The 23760-nt window shown below is 38.7% G+C and overlaps 1 protein-coding gene and 1 non-coding gene across 2 annotated transcripts in view; both read left to right on the top strand.

Moving 5' to 3' along the window:
- LOC134852100 (uncharacterized) overlaps positions 1 to 23760 on the top strand; it is a 59826-nt gene that overhangs the window by 21264 nt on the left and 14802 nt on the right. Inside the window, exons 13-17 of the mRNA XM_063868379.1 lie at positions 5007 to 5228; positions 6231 to 6434; positions 18923 to 19049; positions 20223 to 20415; positions 21112 to 21273. Of these exons, the coding sequence (XP_063724449.1) occupies positions 5007 to 5228; positions 6231 to 6434; positions 18923 to 19049; positions 20223 to 20415; positions 21112 to 21273 (908 nt within the window). The remainder of the gene's footprint in view (positions 1 to 5006; positions 5229 to 6230; positions 6435 to 18922; positions 19050 to 20222; positions 20416 to 21111; positions 21274 to 23760) is intronic.
- Trnas-aga (transfer RNA serine (anticodon AGA)) lies at positions 19814 to 19895 on the top strand. Its single transcript has one exon. It is a non-coding gene; the product is annotated as a tRNA-Ser (tRNA).

Here is a 23760-nt window from a genome sequence, read left to right as displayed (position 1 = left end):
CCAGCCATCAACCACCGCTGCGCAATGCCAAAAGGATTTTATGTAAGAGTCTATACGGCAAAATCCTTCGTAGTCCCGATTGATAATGGCTCGTTTCATGAGGCATAGACTGGCATCTTCATCCGTAAGCTCCGACAGTACATCGGAGTCCAAAATGCCCACCAACCCGGTTAGCGACTTCTGGTCCTTAGTGACCACTGGTGTCTTCAGAATTTCTAAACTATGTACTGACTGGGATGGACGATTCGATACAGTAGTTTTCCGGGCCCTTTTTGTCCTGAAGTTTGCTAATATACGGGCATACTGACTCTTCAGTGCTGCACCGCGTTGTACAGTTGTCGATCTTCTGGGACGTACAGCCCCCGCGCGAAACCGCGGCCGAGCCCTATCAGAAGAAAACCAGGGTTGAGTGACTGGGAGATACTGGTTTAACAGTTGTTCGAAGCTGTCATTCGTGTTGTTGTTGTTGGCACCGGTAATAGAATCCATAGCTGTCTGAAAATGGAAGATACTCAATAGAACGATTCTTATCCAAGAAATACGATCCGATAGGACAAAGGCGAAAAATGCTATGAGCGACAACAATATAACACAATCACTAGCAACCAGAGAAATAAACCACAGTGAGAACAAAATTGGCAGATAATGTGTAAACCATGCTGAGAAAGTGACAAAAGCCAGCTGTATTTCTCTCAACGCTGATTGGTTAATTTGCAAACCAGCAAATTTGACGCCCCCTAGCGGAGAGATGTCGAACGTAGGAAATTGACGGAAAGTGCCAGTATGATTAATGGCCAAATTTTCGTCGCCCTCTACCGATATTATGCCATTCGATGTAACTGGGACGTTTTGGGTTAAAACGCCCTCTACCGATAAGTTACTAAACGTGTGAGATACAGCGATTGAATTGTCCATATCGGGACAATATACCCGATGCTGACCAGAATCCAATGACTCAATTAGATGAATTGTATTAGATACGGCAGAGCTCTGGTTATTTTTCTGGATAATCCCTGGATTTTCTATCGCAGTACAACACTTGGTCCATTCATCCAAAAATTCACACGCATCAAAGAATCGAGTAATGCATTTAACAACATATTGTTCGTCAAAACTGCTTGGTCGCGGGGCTTCAAACGTTGGGAAACGGGATAAATAATCTACTATACCCAGTTGACATCCGGAGATATGGAATATGTCGAAATCGAAGGGCAATAATCTATCGGCCCATCTGGTTAACCGCGACTGATGAGTTTTGTTACCTCGGTTGGTCTTTAACGCCGAGATAATTGCTTTATGGTCAGTTAAGATTACAAAATGATTTCCCAACAAATATGTTCGAAAATGCTCACACGACCATACAATTGCTAGAAGTTCTAATTGGTTAGTGCTGTATTTCTTCTCCTGATCATTTAGAAAGCGTGACGCAAAAGCAATTGGGACCCAAACATCCTTTTCGATCTCTTGTTCTAATGCAGCACCCAGACCACTATGACTAGCGTCACATTTCACCCGCGAGTTCCGACTTTGGTCATAATGATACATCTTTGTGATATTCGCTATCAATTGTAAGATGTTACTGAACGCGGTCTGTTGGCAGTCTCCCCACACAAATTTACTTTTATTACTTGCTTTCAACGACGGGCGTAATTGGTCTGAATGGACCTGAATATTCGGCAAAAATCGTTGTAAATGGTTGAGTATGCCCATGAACGAACGAAGTTGCTTAAGCGTCCTTGGAGGTTCCAGAGCGAGTACTGCCTCTATCTTAGAACGTTTCGGTCTGTATCCTTCTGAGTCAATATCATATCCTAACCAAGATAATTGATTCAGAGAAAAATCGCATTTCGAAAGTTTCAGAGCAAAACCTTCATCATCCAAACGACTTATCACCTTATCTACAAGGATATTGTGATCTTCGACTGAACCCTTCGAAACAATCAGAATATCATCAAGGAAACAGAATACTCCTGACAGACCCTGGAGAGTATTATCCATCGCCTTTTGGAATTCCTTTGGCATGTCCGTTAGTCCATAAAACCCCGTTTTGAACCGATACGTGCCAGTTTGTTCACCACAGACGATATTAAAATTGCAATGACGACTAACTTCCTCACTGAGCGGAATCTGGCTGAAGGCGTATTTTAAATCTAAGGACGTAAACCAAATATCTCCTGAAATGTCCGACGTGATTATCTGGGCGGCTGAGTCCAATAGTTCCAACAAATTCGGCATTTGGTAATGGTTCTTATGAATTTGGTCATTCATAGGTTTAGCATCCATAGCTAATTTCACAGAACCATCTTTCTTAGCTGTAATAACGATCGGAGAGATGAAATACTCACTGGTACATTTATTCAGTTTAACCACGTGCCCTTCATGAATTAGTTTTTGGATATCCTGACCAACTTTATCTTGAATGTGCACCGGCACTCTCCTTCCCTTTTCTTGAATAGGGACGAGTGGAGACTTGAACGTAGAGAATACTTTATGGTTTTTGGCTTTGCCGATTCTACTGAATACACGATGGAACTTCTGGTAAAAATGAGATTTCCATGAATCCGATGTTAAATTCGGGTTTGATTGGGAGACTTCTCCCACCAAAGGACGATCTGGTCTAACTTGCGTTGTACTTACTCCCAATTGGGGTTGCAAATCCAAACCCAGTAAACAACGTGTTCGATTTTCTGAAATAAGGAATTTTGCAGACCTGATATGCCATCCCAAAGATGATACATCCATAATTAACGTACCCATCAATTCAATTTTCTTCCGATTATAGTCAACATATACTGTATCAATTGGACTTTCTTGAATCGTGAAGAGCTTGGCTGAAGGAACCGTTTTCAGAATATAGTCTGCTGTCTTCTTATTCACAAAGGAGGCTGGACTCCCAGTATCCACTGTTGCCTTGAAAAACGTCTTGCCACAACGTAGTGTTATCTGGATAGAACGTATCTTGCCCGTGGCGGCATTGACCACCTCCAACTTTTTCACTGACCTAATTGGGAGACTTGGTTTCTCTGCTGCTACAGATAAAACAGTGAATTCCGACTCACTATCGGACGTGATGAAATTGCAAATTTCTTCCACTGTCTCATCTGACTCAGCTTCCACGTTCCCTACATTCTTAGAATTGCAACATTTGGCAAAGTGACCCTTTTTGTTACAGTTCCTGCAAGTAACATTTCTGGCTGGACAACTCTGCTTGTGGTTTGTTGAGAACCTGTTACCACAGAAATAACACGACTTTGATTTCTCGTTGATCCCCTTTTGCTTACTATTCTGTGCCCGACTAATCCTGTCCGAAAGTTTCTTACCCTGGACAGAGAAGGTAGGTTCCTGTTTTATCCGGGAATTCTGACCCAAGATGGCACCTGCCTGGGAATAATTGCCCGTCGACGACGAACTCCCGAGTTGCCTTTGCAAATCGGTGGCCGTTTGTGCTCCCTTTTCTTGCAGTAAAGCTGATTTCAAAGAATCCTCCGGAGTAGCACCTGGATGAATACACAATTCTCTCTGAATATCCTTATATCTCATTTTGGCAATGAAGATATCTCTTACGACTTCCTTTTCTTGATCGATTGTCCATCCACACAGGGCGGCTTGTCCCGTCAAACGTAAATAGAATGCTTCCAAACTTTCTCGGTCTGAATGTACCGCGTTGTATATTTGCATACGTTCGATGATGAAATTTTTCTCCTTTCTGAACAGGAGAACACAGAATTCATGGAATTCCCGAAACGATAATTCGCTCAAATCCGCATGTGGATAACTTTGAAGGAATCTTTTCCTCCCTTCTGAGCCGAGCGAGAAAAATAAACGAGATTTAACACGTTGTTCAACCTCGAAATAATACACTCCTGGTGCAACTCGGGGACCTTTCGCCCGGCGCTCTTCATTCATTTCCGTGACTTTCCGGATCGCCGCGTCATTGCGTGCAATACGACTTGCGATTGCTGCGGCATCTTCAACCGCTCCCACAACTTCTGGTTTTGGAGCAGGATCGTCGTGTACGACACCCGGAGGTTTTAATAATTCGCGTGGATCACATCTCTCTCTCAGAGTGATTGCCAAATTGAATTGACCTATCCACGAATCCCAGCTATGTGGTGGGTCCGCAGTTGGTTTATACCAAAATACGGATACGCCCAACAGGTCAGTTCGATCCTCTGAGGTCGAAACTGCTGGCTGCGCCATGTGAAACGTCGAAAGACAGTTGTAAAACAAGAATCAATTCTCCTTGTTATGTTATAAACATATAAATAATATAGATAGTTTAGTATTTAAATTATGTCATGACAATGAAATAAATACAACTTAAATCTTTCATAAGCTGTAGAGAATGAATAGAGAGCGCATGATGTTAAGACTGGAGTGGATTGGCAGGTCGGTCACGACCTTGACAGATAATGGAATTTAGCACGAATAGCTAGCACACTGTTGACGTCATGTTTAAATCTAAGTGACGACGCACCACAGTCTCTAATAACTACAGATATGCATTCATCTATATTGATGCTTTTATGAATGCACCTAGGTATATATGCGCTTTTTGAGTTCCATTGAAATTCATCTACTGAAAGTGAAGTAATTAGCACTCTCCAAATACGGACGTGGAAATGGCGCTAAAAACGTGAACGATTTCTAGTTTCGAAAGTGGAATTTAAGTTTAAGATTTCCAGCGGAATAAAAATTTTACCTGTTGATCCAGTTTTCTCAATTTGGGTTAAGGTTATCAAAAAATCCCGATCATAAATTGTTCCAGAAATTTAAAGAGCTTAAAGGGCATCGATTTTTTTTGAAATTCCAAAATTGAGATTTTTTCAATAAAGTAAGTGTTTTTTTTATGGTTACTTGCGTTCATTGCTCTTTTTCAATCTTCGATTGGAGCCAAACATTTCTTCATTAGACAAAAAGTTCATCATTTTTTACTAGGCATTGCTTGTGGAACTCTCCTGCAATGTTTTTTTTTGAGTTATTTCAACTAGCTTCTTGTTGTTCAGGGTCCTCGGAGACGCAAGCAAGTGCTCAGAGGAGACTGTTCGCAACACCCTACACCTCTGTGACCTGTCAGGGAGTGCACTGTGTGAGTGACATCTGTTCTCTCTCCAATGCATTTCCCATCATTGATCTAGTGCGGCCATTCGTGACTGTGCTTAACCATGTGGGCTTCATCTGTCCAAATGCACTGGCAGACTCTTTGCTTCCCATCATGAATGAACATGGTAGGTTAATTACACTGGTAGGTCAACAAACCGAAAATTAATTTTGTTATGCAACATAACAACAAAGTGTCATTGTTGTTATGCAATTGTTACGTAATTGTGATTTAATTTCCGTTATTCTGATGCAATTTCGGCTTCAAGATATGGCGGTTAGTTGATTATCCGCCGATTGCACTCTTTCTCCTACCCTCTTTCCTTCTCCATAACCCATCTAAGTTTTTCAACTTTACGTGCCTGTTAATCATGCAAGCAAACATGAAAAGCGTTTAATGAAAAGCAAATATGTTTGATGATCGGCTTTAGTCCAAATGCCAAAATTAGTTACCAGCTGACAATGTAAACGAACTTCATCTGTTGAAAATTCACATGTGGGGGGAGAGCCGTTGTTAAGTCTTGATTGAATACAGCAGCGTAGTGCCGAACTTTAATCTGCCCCCAGGAATCTTTCAAGAAAAAATGCTGTTGCTTGATTTGCGAGTGTAAATAATTAAATCGAATGCAAATTTGATGTTCGGCCTGGAATGGTTGAGGTTGTGCAGTTTAAAAATCAGTTGTAAGTTTATGTTTTTTGATTGTTAGTTTTTATGAAACTGTACTACCCATGCTGGTTGCTTGTCGCTGAAGCATTCTACCCGGGAAAGAAACATAAACCCTCAAAAATTGCATGGAATTTTAATTTTAACAAGGATAACAAACAACAGCTGTTTCCGTGCAGAGTTGAACAGTTCATACGTTGGTTTAACTCCACTTATGTACCCACTGAATTAATAAAAAAAAGGAGAGCCTGACGTGTTAACTGAAATGATGTTGGATTTCAAATATTGGGTGTTTTCAACTGAATCATTTAATCAACAACTCCTTTCGCTTTATTTAATTTTGAGCAAACTAGTTGAAATTTTAAATAATGATTTGAACAGTCGCTTTAATCAAAACAATTAATTATGATTTCAAAATTGTGAAATATTTTTTTTTTATATTTCGTCATTGGTGGTTTGTGTGCAGGAGACATCAGTAACTTTCTGAAGGGAGACCCCCTGAAGACAACAGGATGGGCCAACATCTACCTCCTCCTCTCTCCCATTGTGAAGGAGCTGCTGCAGAACAGTCTCCTCTGTCTGTTCGAGACATCCGCACCGCCTGTCTCCACTACCCTCCCAATGTACTCGGCAGGATCTTTGGGGGAGCAGCCTTTTTATCAGAGTCTAGGTTAGACAGACCGCAGAGAAGACACGCTGAATATAATAAGCGTCACAAAATAAAGTTAAAATACAAATGATAAAGAACGACGGTTTTTTTCAAGCAAATGCAAATTTTGAGCTGCAAGTTTAAATTTCTGATTTTTAGTGCAATTTCGAGCGAATAAAGCAAGCAAGCAGGCTAACAATAGCTGATTTAAGCTATATTTAAGCACAGCAAAGTTGCTTTCTCGGAAAAAAACATATTTGGAATTTTTTACCGCCATTTTGGGAATCAAAAACTTGAACAAAATAAGAGGGTTCGAACCCGGGCAGGGTCGGATGTTTGTAACGAATTTTTTCGTATACTAGTTGAAATGCGTCCGCTCTATAAATTCAGGCATGTTATTGGTAAATTTCTTTTTTTTTCAAATTGACTGGTACTGCTAATGCTCATAATTGGCTTGCGTCTATTAGCAAATATGTAGACTCATAATTGACGTGCGTCACGTATTAAGTTTTGTAGACTCAAAGTTTTATTCAGTTTTTCCCAGTAGCGTTATCGGTCTTTTTTTGCCTGTGTTTGCGAAGTGCAACTTCGCCTCTGTGTTAATGTGTGATTTAGCGATTAATGAGTTTGTTTCCTGCTTAGCGTAAGTATTACCCCCCGCTTTTGCTATAATGTTTGTTCATTTTAAAGTGCTGATGAACGTAGTATATAGGTCGTGATGATTTTTTCAGGAAAATCTTAAAATTTGTTCAGGCTCAGAAGAAGAAGAAGAAAGAACACCTGAATTACTATACAGTAAAAAGCCGAGGCATCAGTATAGCAAAGTGTAAATAATAAAGTTGGTTAAAATTCATTGGTTACATCAAACAAAAACACAACATCAGAAAACAAGCAATAAACAAAACAAAACAAGTTCGGTTACAGTTCGGAAATTGGTTGATTAAAATATATGAAGTTACGGATACTAAAAAAACTTCAGTTTTAAGAATTAAGAACGAGCTGGTATCAAAACTTTACAAACGATTTTATAGATAGTCCAAACATACAGCGTATATACAGAGTATATACAGATTCTCTTTCAAAAAAATGTCTGGAAAATTAAACTAAATTAAAACATATAGAACTAGCAAAAACGGAAATCACGCCACGTATTTGTAGTTGTACATATTGGATTGTTTCTCAATTCACTCACGTAAAATTCTTTCAATTTTTTCTTGAATCCTGTTCTCGATTTTTCTAAATTGCGCAAAACTATGGGCAGTGAATTCCATTTTTTAGAAGTCAAATGAAAAAATGATTTTTGTAGAGAAGCGGTTGAACAATGTTTGTCAAAAATAATTTGTTTCGTTCTTTTATTGAGCCTATAATTGGCAGTCGGTAGTCTCAATGTATTTTGAAAAGCCTTCTTTTTGTTTGTATGATATTGGTATAAGTATGTTATACACTTTAATTCATTTCTTTTCTCGATTCCAATGAACGTTTACAATGTTCAGGCTCAGAAGAAGAAGAAGAAGAAAGAACACCTGAATTACTATACAGTAAAAAGCCGAGGCATCAGTATAGCAAAGTGTAAATAATAAAGTTGTTTAAAATTCATTGGTTACATCAAACAAAAACACAACATCAGAAAACAAGCAATAAACAAAACAAAACAAGTTCGGTTACAGTTCGGAAATTGGTTGATTAAAATATATGAAGTTACGGATACTAAAAAAACTTCAGTTTTAAGAATTAAGAACGAGCTGGTATCAAAACTTTACAAACGATTTTATAGATAGTCCAAACATACAGCGTATATACAGAGTATATACAGATTCTCTTTCAAAAAAATGTCTGGAAAATTAAACTAAATTAAAACATATAGAACTAGCAAAAACGGAAATCACGCCACGTATTTGTAGTTGTACATATTGGATTGTTTCTCAATTCACTCACGTAAAATTCTTTCAATTTTTTCTTGAATCCTGTTCTCGATTTTTCTAAATTGCGCAAAATTATGGGCAGTGAATTCCATTTTTTAGAAGTCAAATGAAAAAATGATTTTTGTAGAAAAGCGGTTGAACAATGTTTGTCAAAAATAATTTGTTTCGTTCTTTTATTGAGCCTATAATTGGCAGTCGGTAGTCTCAATGTATTTTGAAAAGCCTTCTTTTTGTTTGTAAGATATTGGTATAAGTATGTTATACACTTTAATTCAATTCTTTTCTCGATTCCAATGAACGATTTGCTAATGCGAAGAAGTGAAGAAGATTTAAATTTCGATCTGAAATATGTTCTTTTTAACGCCCAGTTCAACTGTTTCTCTAGAGATAGCATCAAAGTAGCATTAATTTGTTGTAAAAATATTGCTGAGTAATCTAAATGTGATAAAACAAGACAATGAAGCAAGGCAACTAATGATATGTCGGCAGTTGTTGTCCAATTGTATCTATAGTTTTAATTCCTTGTGCCATTTTTTGGAGAATTGTTTTGATTTGAGCATGAAAAGATAAACTTGAATCAAGAATAAGGCCTAAATATTTGCATTCTGATTTTTTGGCAACATAATGCCCATTAATTACTATTGTATCAGTATCTACATTTTTGCTATCATTTTTTTGACTAAATGTTATAAATTCCGATTTAGATGCATTCAGATTCAATTGGTTCTCTGCAAAAAATTCCGTTAGATTATTAAGTGATTTTTGCAATCGTTTCAAAGCATCCTCAGAAATTATAGAAGAGGAAAAAACCATACAGTCGTCAGCATATTGAACTAAAGTTCAACCTTCATATAATCGCTCTTGTATGTCATTAACTTTTTAATTTACTTTTTCGCAGTTTGATTTCGTTTTAAATTCAGTTCATTTCCTTTGTTATAAGGAAAGCAAGCTCCACTATCGAACAGCAAAAGTGTTACGGTCATGTGTTAAATTTGAAATATTAATCTAGGTCCTGTTTCTTTCGTTTTTAAAAGGAAAATGACTTGCAATTTATTAACACCCAATTTTGATTTTTCGATTTGATTGTTTACGGTCTCCTGTAACAAAAATGCAAATGGTGCGAAAAAAAATTTTTTTTCCCTGAATCTTAAATGCTTGAAATAATTTCTGGAATTATTTAAAGGCAAAACATGGACTCAAATTCCCAGTGGAATGAAAAAATTGGCATTGACCCATTTATTTTTATGAAAGAAAGACCAATCTTAAAACTTTCTGGGAAATTGAAGAGGTTGAACGTTATGTTTCTTTTTCTTCGATAATCGAAAGACGTCAACCGTACAATTACCCCTTCCTATATGACTTACCGTATATTGTCCCTCTAACTATTTTGAAAAATGATTTGACAAAGATCTGGTTGGTATATCATAGAAATCCAATTTATGATCGATGCCGAGTTAACCTTAGCATCGCTTCCACAAAAGTGTAAGGTCATTTGTGTAGTTGTGTAAGGGCAGAATGGACAAAGGGAAAGTGAAAGAAGAGCTGAAATATAATCATGGTTTGAAGCTGGAGATGTCCCACGAAAAGCCTTCAATTTCTAGTTCCTGGAGTGGTTTTAAGTGGTTTTAAGTGGTTCCTGGAGACCAGACCAGCATGGGAAGCTGCCTAAGTAGGCGAACCCATGTAAAAACGCGATAAAACAAAGCTTAGATAAAGGATCATCTCGCGCATAGTACAAAGGGCATTAGGTACTGTTTTTAAAGAAATCGAGTTTTTTTAAAAAGCTTTTGGATGATTTCAAATCAATCTTAGCATTCCAGGACTTCTCATTTGTTACAGTAAAACCAAGTTTATCCATAACATTATTTTTTACTAACAACATAAGATATTGTTCACAGAAAGATTTAGCACAAGCAAGAGCTTATCCAAAATACTTTTCATAATTAGATTCAATATCTTCCTTTTGATTTGTAGAGTCTTCCAAAGTGTCCTTTATATTTACAAATGTTATATAATATTTCTTTGCTAGGCAAACGTTCAAATGACTTTTGGTAAAAGCATTTCAACATTTTATACAGGTGTTGGATTTTTCTTTATTCAGACTTGGTTCCTTTTTCACAGTAATAAAATTTTGTGGAACCTGCCGCTGTTGTTGTTATTGGCCCTCGTCATGTTCGTTAATTTGAGATGATTGTAATAACCTTTCTCATCGATAATTGCTTGTTTGAGTGCATCCACTGGATTTAGCGTTTCCGATAAGAATTCTGGATTAATTCTATTTTCGCAAGGTCTAGCTAAATCAGATAACGCTCCCCAAAATTGTTCCTAGGACTCTGTCCTTCTGTTTTCGGCTCAATAAATTATATCGTTCAAACGTAATGTTCACTGGTTTGACAAATGCTGCGTCCAAAAGGTCGAAAAAATTTTTGAAGGAAATGGATAAAACCTTCACCCTTGAGTGTTTTTGAGGGACACTTTTTCCGCTCGGCTCCTAAGGCCAAGTAAAGGCTGGATCTTTCTTTCTTGTCTGCTTCGTTTCTCCTCATCCCCCCGAATTTTCGTTTCTCGTCTAAAATCCTTTTCTCCGAATTTTGGTAGACTCGCATTAATTCTTTGTTTCTGGCCTGCCTGGTTTTCCTGTGTTTCGTTTTCTGAATCCTGGGCGGTTTCTATAATATGGGTTGTGGTTTCCTACTCCAATGGTTCTTTCAGGATATCTATGTCTAAGTTCTCTTTGGCGATGATGGCCAGGTGGAACTGGTCGATCCAATTAGTCCATTGAGTGGGTGGTTCTACAGTATGGTTTGGCCAAAAGGCGGGAATTCCCCGCAGATTCGAATCAGTTGACTGCGCCATAATAAGAAGTGTTCTAACGTAAAAATAATTGTGTTGAGTTACAACTGACTGTTGTCTAAAGAGAAAAAGGGTGACGCGAAGTCCTATGGACTTCGTATAAAGCACAACTGACATGTAACTAATTAATTGCCAGAGGTCAAGGTAACCATGTTAAACCACACAATCACAACGTTCCTCAATGCACGAAAAATGTGTATCTGCACTTCTCCTAAGTAGCCAAAATCACACACATACTCCATTCGCCCTTCACCCCACGTGATCCGAAATTCGAAACCAAAAGAATCAACTTTCAGCACCAATTGAATTTACAATAGAATATAAACATGTACTGTACACGGAGATGAATGAGATACAATTTACAGGCTACATACACTTCGATACAGATATATACAACAATTCAATATTAGTGAAGACAAGTAAAAAAAGAAATGCTATGTACAATTGGAGTTATGTATAATATAAACAATTAAAACATCATAAAACTAACTTAAAGTTATAATTGCAATATAAATTCGGTCAACATAGAACCAACTAATATATCTGCTAAGAATTAGAAAATGAACGTATTAAGAATTTAACAAATTGAGGTGGATAAGCCAATGGTAAAAAAAACGGTACATAATCACTCTAATCAAGTTTTGAGGGTTTAAATTATTGAATTAATTGTTTGATGGAAAATATTTGATCTGCTTCTGCTCTTGTTTCCGTATCTTATAATGACGAAATATCGCTCCCCCATCTTCTTTATCCTCCAATGGGAGTTCTTCGACAGATGAGCATAACACCGCGAGTCTCGGGTCCATTGAAGTTGTCGAGTGAGAGCCTTGAGTCGTCTTACTAGGTTGGTCTTACTAGGATGTCCTCCAGAGGTGTCAGGAATGCCGAGGGGGACTCGAAAGTGCTGGAGGCCTGGCATCTGTTGCTTGAGGAAAATGCAATCAACTGTTCCTCTTCTGAGTCCACAACGTCTTTTGCCGCAACCAATGGTAACACATGCTGAATGAAGCGCCTCTCTCTGTCTCTATTAAATTTTGAGTTTCTGGGTTCCTTCTCGGACGGGACGAGCTGTATGAGGGAGTTTCTTGTACTAAGTCTGTTGGCTTCTCCTGAGAACTCTCCATAGCGATTGGGCTCTCGCTCGTGCCCGGACTTGATGCTGAATAGTCCAAGGCTGAGTAATCGCCAGATACTGTTCACGAATGAAAGACTGAGAATTGAGTTAACCCCAAAGTCAGTGCCCAGGTAGTCTTCTAAGACGTATTCCCAATGGTCTAAATCTAATGACGATGATAAGTCTGAGTTAACGTAACAGAAACCTTTGGTGTTGGAAACATTTCTTTTCCTCCTTTTCGTCGATGTAGAGCCCGATGGGTTGCTTGAAGGTAGGACCTGCTTCATTAGAGTCCTTTTTTTACTGGGTGAGTTTTTGTTCTTTCCTGCTGATTCATTTTTAATAACTTAACTATTCGGGACGGACGAACATGTTTTAGGAGCTAATGCTTGGTTTTTCTTGAAAGCTAGAACCGACTTACTTAGTACGTGGCCGTTATCTAGGGTTACCGTGTGTTTTGTGTCTGAGATAGGTTTTCCGCCCAGGGGTTCAATGTACGGTTGACCTTCCCTTCTGTTCACTGTCTTTCTATACCAATTACCTCCTTGAGTGAAGGGGTTAGACAATGGGCTTCTCGGTACTATTTATTCTGTTTTGTCTGTTGGATCGCTCTCATATCCTCTGTTGTCTGGCATAGTTTCCTCCAGGTATCCGTCCTCTGTGCTGTCGTTTGCCTCCCAGTCCTGGGCCCTCTATTTCGACATGATCGACTTCCCTATATCTAAATTAATGGCGTGTTTTCCAGAAGGCGTTAGGGTAAATCAAAGGATTTCCAGAAGGTGTTATGTGATCTACTGAAATGTTTTGAAAAAGGTGTGCATCCAATGGATGGTTATTTCGTTGAATGAAGATTCCAAATGATTTTATTGATCGCTGCATTTAAAGTCGGTTTGGGTTCGTTAAACGACATTGCCATAAGTTTCGCTTTGACTGTATAAATTGGACCTTCTTCAACTTCGTTGTTTCTATGATCTCTCACCGTACATAAAATAAATAAATATTATTCTTATCGCAGAAGTTTTTGAATTCTTTTTGAAAGGAAGCACGACCCATGGTTTACTGATTGATTTCGGGAATCAGTGAAGGTTGCAGTAATCTGTCAGAAATGTAAGTATCGAAGAAGCTGAAGTATTATTTACTACCTTAGCCGAGGGAACTTTTGTGAACCTATCTACACATAAAAGTAAATGTTTCGATGTACCCCACGTTTTGTCGAATTGGCCTGCAAAATCCAGATTTATTTCTTCGTTACGTTCTGATAAATCTGATAATTTCTGCGTATTTTGCGAGCCCAGAATGACTTTAAGGTTCTTACCAGCTTTTACAATCAGCAAAGTTTTTCTTATGGTGATAAATTTCTCGGTATAAGTGCGGCCACCAAATGTTTTCCGCCAGTGCTTTCATCCCGAACTGTCCTGGATGGGCTTGTGTAACTGCCATGAAAGGAGATCTAAGGACTGCTGTTACGATCATTTTGTTGTCGTTAAATACTATTCTTTCCTTCACATGAATATCCCGTTGGAAGTCTTCAAATACGCTTCAAATCTATCCAGCGGTCTTTGTTCTTCCACCGCCTTCTTTACGTCTTTGAGGATTTTGTCTTCGGCTGTCATCAGTCTGATGAGTTTGTTCGAACAATGGTACGTGAAAACTAATGGAGATGAAGATATTTTTTGCTCTCCTTGTACTTTGTAAGTAACTTCTGATGTATTTCGTGCATAATGTCGCATTGATTTTCCTCACGAAGTGGTAATTTAAACAATTGTACTGAGACTTGAAATTTTATAAATTTGGCTTTATCTTCTTTTATTTAATTTCGAAAAAAAAATGAAAATATTGAAGGTATTAAAACGGAAAAGTAAGATTTGTCCGATGAAAAATTTTTTTGAATTTAAATTTGGAAAGGTTAAATGGAATGCAACTGCTCGTACAAAACTCTGAACGCGAGTGATTAGAATTCCAAATTCGCAGTGTGTCTGTGACGTAATTAAGAAAATTCGCGAAGAATGACCGTTGGATGTATTGTAGCTTTTCGTTGTTTCCGACCATAAGCTTTACGCAATCCAAGTTAGTTATACTATTTACACTGTATACATCCACTGGATTATCAATCAACAAATCGTTCTTTATACAATTGTTCTTTTTACAGTCACTATTTACTGCAAATTTTTCTAAAATCTTGTTAACCGTTGCCATCACAATTTCGTTGTAGTAATTTCGTTGTAGAGGTTGGGAGGGCTTGTCCTGAGGGCAATCTCGACAAAAAATCGGCAAATCCGATTTCTTTTCCTGGGACATGTTTGATTTTGAAATTAAACGGCAAGAGTCGTTTTACCCAATGGGTCAGTCTACTATGCATCGTTTTATTGCTCTGGTTCGCGTTTAATGCCGATGACAGTGCTTTATGATCCGTTACGATATCAAATCCTTGCGCCATATCAATTATTCTTGTAATGTTCTGTTGCCCAAACCATTCACAAAAGTTCTAGCTCATATGTTGAGACGCGAATGCAATTTTTAGCCAAAGTTCACCATCTCATTGTTCTAATGTAGCCCCTAAGCCGTTATTCGAGGCGTCTGTTTTCAGTCTTGATTTCCTTTTTATATCAAATGATCGTTATTTTTGCAATATATTTTTTTTAGTTCTTCGAAGGCTTCGTGCGAGAATCATCCTAATGGTATGCTGATTTTTTTAACTAATAAAGGACGTAGCGGTGAGCTCAGTGTTGACAGATTAGGGAGGAATTTCATAAACTGGTTTATTGAACTAAAGAATGATCTTACTTCTGAAATGTTCGTGTTTGGAAGTTTTTTTTATTGAATCCGATTTCCCAACCAATGGTTTTAATCCTGTGTGCGATATCTTGAACCCCAACCATTCAATATCTTTTTGAAAGATTGCACAATTCTCCCACATAATTGCCATGTTTTTGCTTTCTAGGATGTTTAAAATTTTCCCAAGGATAGCTTTGTTCTTCTAAAGAACCCTTTGAGGCAATTAATATATCATCGATGTAGTAGTTGCTAAACGGAATATCTTTTAATAAAGATTCCATTACTCTTTGGAATTCGTTTGGCATAACTCCCAACCCATAGAATCCCGTTGAAAATCGATAGGTTCCGGTGGTTTTGCCCCCTACTATGCTAAAATTGGATTGTTTACTAGTATCATCGCATAGTTGTAACTGGCTGTAAGGTTTTTAAATCTAAGTTACTGAACCACGCTTCACCTAAATTTTAATGAGAGTTGGAGAGCGATTTTGTCTATAAGTTTGTGAATGTTTAGCATTTGATATTTGTTTTCAAATACGTGCTCGTTTAAGAGTTTAGAGTCTAAAGCAATATAATACTGCCATCCTTTTTTCTTGTAATTACGATTGGGCTTATGAAACAGTCTTCGTCGCATTTATTTAATTTCACAATGTGCCCTTCTTTTTCCATTTTATTCAATTCGGACTTTACGCTTTCCAGTAAATGCAAAGGAACTCTTCTACCTTTGGTTTGAATTAGTTTAAACGGAGAATAGAAATGTCTAATCTTTTTATCCAAAAGTATTTTTCCTACTCTGTTAAAATTGCCTTTGATATTATTGTACATGTTAAGAATTGTATTCGAATGGACATAAGACTTACACGAATCCGGAAGAGATACGGTGTTCACCGGAAGTAACGGTTGTTTCTGCGCAATTTCTATTACAAATCGGGATAAGTTGTCGTTTCCCAAGATGTTCCTCTCGTGTCCAGTGGTGATGAAAAATGGAGTTTCTTCTGAAATGCATCCGTTGGATTTTCCCGATGAATTTTATTGTATCTTTAGTGAAACCGCAATAGAGTGCATGGATTTTCTTGTCAACGGGTAGAATTTTTAGTTGTGGGACTCTCAATTTCAGCTCATGTAGCGCATTCTGTTTCAGCAAGCTTACTGGACTAGCTGAATCCACTGGAATATTCATATTTAGTATTGCGTCCTCGCATAATCCGATAATTACAAGTTTCTTCGTTTCGATGCCATTGTCATCGTAGATAGTTCGTATGTTTAACACCGAGTTATCATCGTTGTCACTTGTTCCCTCTTCTGTCCAGGCATTTATCACTCCACGTAAATTTTCTTCTGAGTTCATTTGTGAGTCCCCTGTCGAATATGGACAATTGATTATTTATATTTTCTTCTACCTTATATACAACTGGCCTTCTTCCTTTTGATTTGTCGAGTCTTCCATAGCGTCCTTTGTATTTGCAATTTTGATAATATTTCTTTTGCTAGGCAAACGTTCAAATGTCTTTTGGTAAAAGCATTTCCACATTTTATACAGGTTTTGGATCTTCTTTATTCAGACTTGGTTCCTTTTTTACTGAAATATAAATTTTGTAGACCCTGACGCTGTTGTTGTTATTGGCCCTTGTCATGTTCGTTAGTTTGAGATGGTTGTAATAACCTTTCTCATCGATAATTGCTTGGTTCAGTGCATCCACTGGATTTAGCGTTTCAGATAAGAGTCTTCGTTGGAGATCGCGATTTCTCATTTTGAATATGAATACATCTCTTATCCATTCCCGTTCTGCATTAATACTGTTTTTGCAAGGTCTAGCTAAATCAGATAATGCTCCCAAAATTGTTCGTAGGACTCTCTGTCCTTCTGTTTTCGGCTCAAAAAATTATATCGTTCAAACGTAATGTTCACTGGTTTGACAAATGCTGCGTTCAAAAGGTCGAAAAATTCTTTGAAGGAAATGGATAAGACCTTCACCCTTGAGTGTTTTCGAGGGAACACTTTTTTCCCTCGGCTACTAAGGCCAAGTAAAGGATGGATTTTACTTTCTTGTCTGCTTCGTTTCTCCTCACCCCCCCCCCCCCCCCCTCCGAATTTTCGTTTCTCGTCTAAAATCCTTTTCTCCGAAATTTCGTAGACTCGCATTTATTCTTTATTTCTGGCCTGCCTGGTTTTACCGTGTTTCGTTTTCTGAATCCTGGGCGGTTTCTATAATATGGGTTGTCGTTTCCGACCCCAACTTCTCTTTCAGGATATCTATGTCTAAGTTCTCTTTGGCGATGATGGCCAGGTGGAACTGGTCGATCCAATTAGTCGATTGGGTAGGTGGTTCCACAGTATGGTTCAGCCAAAAGGCGGGAGTTCCCCGCAGATTCGAATCAGTTGACTGCGCCATATTAAGAGGTGTTCAAATACCACTGGTATACTAAAGCTAACTAAGCTAACCTAAAAGAATAAAAGTAATTGTGTTGAATTACAACTGACTGTTGTCTAAAGGGAACAAAAGTGAAGCGAAGTCCTATGACCTCCGTATAAAGCACAACTGACTGGCAGCTAATTAGCTGCTAGGTGAGGGTTACTACGTTAAAACACAATCACAACAGGCACAAACACCTTTTCTTTTCAAACCAAGTGAATTGAACGGCTTTAACGGTATAATCTTGGTGTTATTTTTTGCAAAATAAATTGCACCGAAAAGAAGCTTGCAAATTCCAAATAATATTTGTCCTGGTCTTTTTTTGTCTAAAACTCACCAATTTTGAGAGAAACGAGTTCGAGATCGTTGTTTTAGTCCAGGTTATTTGGTTGTTTCAAACCGTCGCTATAGTAGTAGCTTCATCAGCACTAAATGCAGTGAAAATTTGATAAACTGCAAAGACAAGCGTGAACAAAAATCAAGCCAACTTTATGAAATATGTCAAAATTGGGCAAAATTTTTCTGCCTATTGAAAAGTGAAAAGGTTTAATAGCCCAATTGTTTTTGAATTGAGAAAAGATTCGGTACAAGTGTGATAAGGGCCATAAGAACCTAACCGCGTCCCTGATGTAAATAGAAAGCGGGTCGTTTCGGTTACCCCCCCCCCCCCCCCCCCTGAAAAATAAAAACTGAACTGAAAATGGAAATAGAAACTTGTAAGAAGATTACAAAATTGGATCAATATTACTACGACAAGACGGGCTGCTATCCAGATATCCAGAGCCTTGAATCAACTCGGAAAACTGCAAAAAAAAAGGTAATACATGGCTATTCAGAAAGCATTTGGACTCCTACTTGTGAAACTTAAATGAAGAAAACGGCAAAAAAAACAGGAAAAAAGACCTGTTTGAGGCTAAATGAGATGAAATTACTTCGTTTCGTCCTGTACTATATTGACAGCCAGCATTTCTTAGTAATATCGATCCAAATTAGCACAAAAAATTGATTTCGACTTTTCATTTAGGGAGGTATAACCGAAAAGACCCTAGATACTAGACTCAAAATTGAGCAATTTAGTGCTTCGGTAATTTCAACTGAAGTATGAAATAAGTTGGCGCAAATGAGGCTGGTTAATTAGGCTTGAGAAACAGGTTTGAAAGGGCCGACCGGCGCATTTGATTTAGTAAATTGTTCTATTTTAGACACCTCTCTCCTCTCCCACTTGGTTTTTACCGGGACCGGAGTCGCCTCCTCTATCACAATTGTAGCCATTTGTAGGGTTCATAAAGGACGTGTTTTGAAAACAGCCTGTGCTGTACTTATGTTTGTGATTGAGCCGCTGATATTTATTCTTCCTTCCTTTCTGTCTGTCTGTCTGTCTGTCTGTCTCTCTGTCTGTCTGTCTGTCTGAGTGTCGTCTGTTGTGTTGTGTAGGTGAGCTGCCGTGTGGGTGTCGACTGAGGAACAGCAGAAGCAACACCAACAACTACAACAGTAGCAGCAGTCCCTCATTCCTCACAGCTGCTGCAGCTGCCTCCGCCTCACCATCCTACTCCGAGAGGTACAGCTCCCATCTTATTATTTCGCCGCCTTTCCTCTTTTAACCCCCCTCTCCCCCCCCCCTCCTCCCACCAGTGGAATTGGCTCGCGTGGAACATTAGTTGGCGCAATCCTGCGTCAAAACGATGTTACGGAGACGACGGCTCTTTTCCAGTTTCCCCCTTTCAAATTCAATACTGAAAAGTATATTTAACGTTGTCATAATGCAATGAAATTTGGCGTGGTGAACAAATTGACAATTCTGAACAAATTTGTTCTTCATACTTTACAGCTTGAAAGGAAGAAACTGGAAAAGAACCGAGACGACGTCTAAATGAAATCAATTTCGAGCTTTGGCATTTGGGCTCTTTTCCAGTTTCCCCCCTTTCAAAATAACGAGTTTTATATTTGTTTTACGTGTTATTACGGCTAAATGCGTGAAGTTACGCTGTAAAGTATGATGAACAAATCTGTTCAGAATTGTCGATTTGTTCACCACGCCAAATTTCATTGCATTGTGACAACGTTAAATAGACTTTTCAAAATTGAGTTTGAAGGGGGGGAACTGGAAAAGAGCCGGCATTTGTAATGTCAATTGTAAATATGTATAGTATGGATTTTGGTATTTGGGTGTAGTGTTGAGTTGTTACATGCAGTTGTAGCGCCCTGCAAGGATGGCAATTATTTTGTGGATTTTGCTTTTATTGAACAGCAGCAGTGAATGAATATATAAGCAGTGTCAGAATACTAGTGGTCTATAAATAGTTGGGGACGGTTTAGTATCAAGCAGTCGTGGCCGAGTGGTTAAGGCGTCTGACTAGAAATCAGATGGGATCTTCCCGCGTAGGTTCGAATCCTGCCGACTGCGAATATTTTATTATTCCAGTTCTTGAATAATGTTTTGCTTTGGGAATTGTTGTGAATTCCCAAAACAAAACATTATTCCCAAAACTTTGTTTTGTTTTGGGAATTCTACCCCCCCACCCCACCTTTTAAATCCTTGTCAGATTTTCCTTGACAGGGATGAACATTAAAATTTTCTCGAAAACTACAAGGATTTGAGACGTCAATTTTTCAGCCTAGATTCGTAAGACTAGTGCATTTAAGCGAATAGGTAAACATTTCGCAAACTTCTGAAAAAATCCGAGTAAATAATAAGTGGTTAATGAGTGTGTTGTGTTGTGTTGTGTGTCAGAGTGTACGAGTGTGTGAGTGAGTACATGAGACTGCTGTCCACTGCCATCTACTCCCTCTCGCCCGCTCTGCTCGCATTCTTCTCCCAACTGGACAGACTGTGCATGGAAGAGGCGGCAGACTACTCAGTGCCCAACCACTCCTTCCTCCTCTATGTCATCTGCAGGTGCACCATCCACTACATCAAGAACCAGGCATCCACCACACAACTCAACTCAACTTCTGCTGCTGCTGCTTCCCACTCACGTCACGTCCTATCAAATTATAACTCAACACACAGAATTCATTTAGATTCTTGAAAGCCTCAATTGGGTCATTTACATTAATTTCACTTAATGTCCATTTGTCCATGTACAGGTCACAAAAATGGTCCGAGTTTTTTTGGCAAATTTTCACGAAGACTTTTTACGACCGCTTTCGAGCGGAATAGTTGAAATTTTGATACGGAAAACAATTCCTGGAAAAGCCGGAATATAGCGAACTTGCGGAAGATTTCATAATCGTTATCGGATCATCATTCCGACAATTTGGCCGCTCAGAAAATTTCTTGATTTTGGCGTTGGGAGAGAAGAGTGTTGGGAAGGGCGGGTGTTGTTAACTATTCTACCTCCCCTATGGTAGCTTGTTACGAACTGGCCCACTTTAAAGGAAGACTTGAAAAGTTAAACATATACTTGTTTTGTATCTTGTAACGAATAGCAATGGGGGAGAAAATCGGTAACAAGGCCCTAAAGGGCAAATGGAAGTCGTTTGTCAGCATCTAGAAATGAAGTTGAGAAACCCAATATTTATCATTGGGAGTTGACGTTAAACTGAGAGTATTGGTAATTAAGAGAGTCGATACTATTATAATGAGTTAGGAGTCTCGGAAGTTGAGTTGATGCAAATAGAATTACATGCACGACGAAGTTCAGATTGGGGCTTTGAAGAAACGAGAGATGAAACTGCTGAAGAAATTCAAGGACAGTCTGAAAAACCTCTTCTGTTCACACGAGAAGTCGCCTAATTGGACTGCAGATCAAGTGAACATGTACAACGTCAGCAGACCCCAGGTAAAGACAGGGATGCAATTGGTATTGTAGTTGTTTATTACACCAGCATAACTTTTGTTATAGTATGAACTCTCATTTTTTTTCCAACCTAAGTCGCAAATATTGTTGCGATGCAATTGTTGCGACAAAAAGTATTCATTTTGGAAGTGTTCTTTTTGATCCAGCTATTAAGTACAGCCAATGTTAAGGATATTAACAAATTAGTAATTGCTCGATCTTGGGCTTGAGGCGAAAATCCGTCGCAAGCCACGTGTCATACCTCAATGTATGAACGTTTGATTCCTGAATCCGAATGGATCGACAAACAGATAAGCTAACGCGGAGCGAGATAAAACGACCAATTTAAGCGAAGGTTTATTCTTGCTCTGACCGTTCATTCGGTCTGTGTTCGAGATGAGATCTCTCAAGGTCAATTGACCGACTAAATGTATGTTTATGGCATGCAACATCATAAACATATGTAACAACATAAATCATAAGTGTCAATGTATATATATCTGAGTTTTGTCGGTCCATGCCGGATGACACCACTATTCGTAGCATTAATAAAGGGCAATAGTTTGCACCAAGCGACGATTCGCAGCAGGCGAAAATCGGCAGCGAGTTGGATGAATCTTGATTGCAAGTTAAATGAAACGGCGAAAATATGCAAATTTTGAGGCGGAATTGACTGATTAAAATCAGCGAGCGGATACGTGAATTTTTCACTTTATTAAAAATTGAAATTAGTTGTCATGAATGATAATGTTAATTAAGAATCGATGAACGTGGCGAATGAAGGGCATATACGGTTTTCTTTAAAAATTTCCTTCTTAATTTTTTTTTGTATACTGCGTTCATTGACTCTTTCCAACGGTCTGTTGGTTATGTTTCATTGATTTTCCTTGTCAGATTTTTTTTTTAATTTAAAAAGCTTTTCAACGATTTTTTCTTAATGTATCGCTGTGTGTGAAATCGTTTTATTTATAACCGCTAAGAATCAGGTATACGTGGAAGCAATTGAAGGCAATAGGTCAGAGCCTCGTGGTTGAGTCATGAAAGATTCCAGTTCACAAATCCCATTGAAATAAAGACAGCTTGCTGAGGCTCTTTTGTGGTTTGACTTTTGGTATAACCAACTGGATTGTATCAAGGTCATAAAGATACCAAATTAGAGGTCAACCAAAGGTAGCAGATGTTTCTAGCACCAGAATGAAATCGAAATTGATTGACAGATAATAAATGAACAAAAACTAAATGAGTTGAGTCAATCAATTTAACCACTATGACATTCCCTTTTTGTAAAAATGAAAAGATATGAATAATTAACGATTCGAAATTTAAGTACTCAATTGAATGTTTTGACTTGTACTAAGCAACTAAATTTTTTTAATTTTTTGACTAATCCAGTCAGCTCTTTGCCTAGACTCTCCGAGGTTTTATTTACATTTTCTGTTCACTCCTTAGGAAATGTCATCAATCATCACTGCCCCATTTTGCCGACAGCCGTTCTTTTTCTTCCGCTCCTGCATGAGTCCATATCGTCTTGACTACTTTTCGAGTATTGTCTTCCTCCCCGTTTTTTCTTTTCGTCGCCTGGATGGGTATTTTCTGTTTGTCCCGAGGGCGCATTCGTTGTTTGCGCCGAGGGTGCGTTCGGCTCGTGGAATACCTCCGCCGCTCGCTTTCTTTCTTTCCCCGATCGCGTTCCCGTCGCCTGTACCACTGAATTTTGCGTTCTCTGCCTCGCTCGCACTCGCACTCTTGTTGGAGCTGAATTTTTCTGATAAGTGCCCTTGGTGGCTAATTTCCTGCGGAGTCTGCTGTTTTGGTATATTGTCAGCGGCCCGTTTCTTTGGTGTAGTTGTGTTTCTGATAGCTACTCGGGACTTCTCAAGAAAGCGACCATTAATCATCCTTATTGTATGCACGCTTTCCGCGACTTTTTTTAGAATTGAGTAATGTATCGGTCCCCCGTTCGTTGGAACACTAATCCCGATGGTCCAGCCGCTGTGCTAGGGTCCGCTGTCGTTCTTGACGACGGTTCGTTGTCCTGATTAATTGCCTGATCGTCCGTTAACTGAATTGGGTGGTTTCGAGTGCTGTCACAATACTCCGAGTCTGACCCGATCCCTCAATTAGTGTGTGCTGGATTAGACATTTCTCGTGCCACCGGATCACGTTCATTTAAACAGGCAGATTAAGATTTAAGTACGTTTGACCAGTTCAAGTTGTTTAGCGATGACTATTTGGTTAGGTTTCTCAACACCGTGTTTGCCTTCGACCATGATGTGCTTCAAATGGTGTACTGTTAAGTGTTGCATTGTTCGAAAATCGTAACGCTCCGAGGACCCGTTCGAGTATTTTATCCAAGGGTTCCGGTTTTTCCTCACGCGCATCTCATGTTTGTTTATATGATTTAAGGAACTTAAGAATTTTATCCGAGTGGTTTTTTCCGCAGACCATCGCTGATGGCCAAAGCGAGAATCGGTCGACAGCTACTATTAC

This window comes from Symsagittifera roscoffensis, chromosome 7 (genome assembly GCF_963678635.1).
Source record: "Symsagittifera roscoffensis chromosome 7, txSymRosc1.1, whole genome shotgun sequence".
Classification (NCBI taxonomy): domain Eukaryota; kingdom Metazoa; phylum Xenacoelomorpha; order Acoela; family Convolutidae; genus Symsagittifera; species Symsagittifera roscoffensis.
The sequence above is the reverse complement of the archived record's forward strand: the minus strand, read 5'-3'. Positions and strand labels throughout refer to the sequence as shown.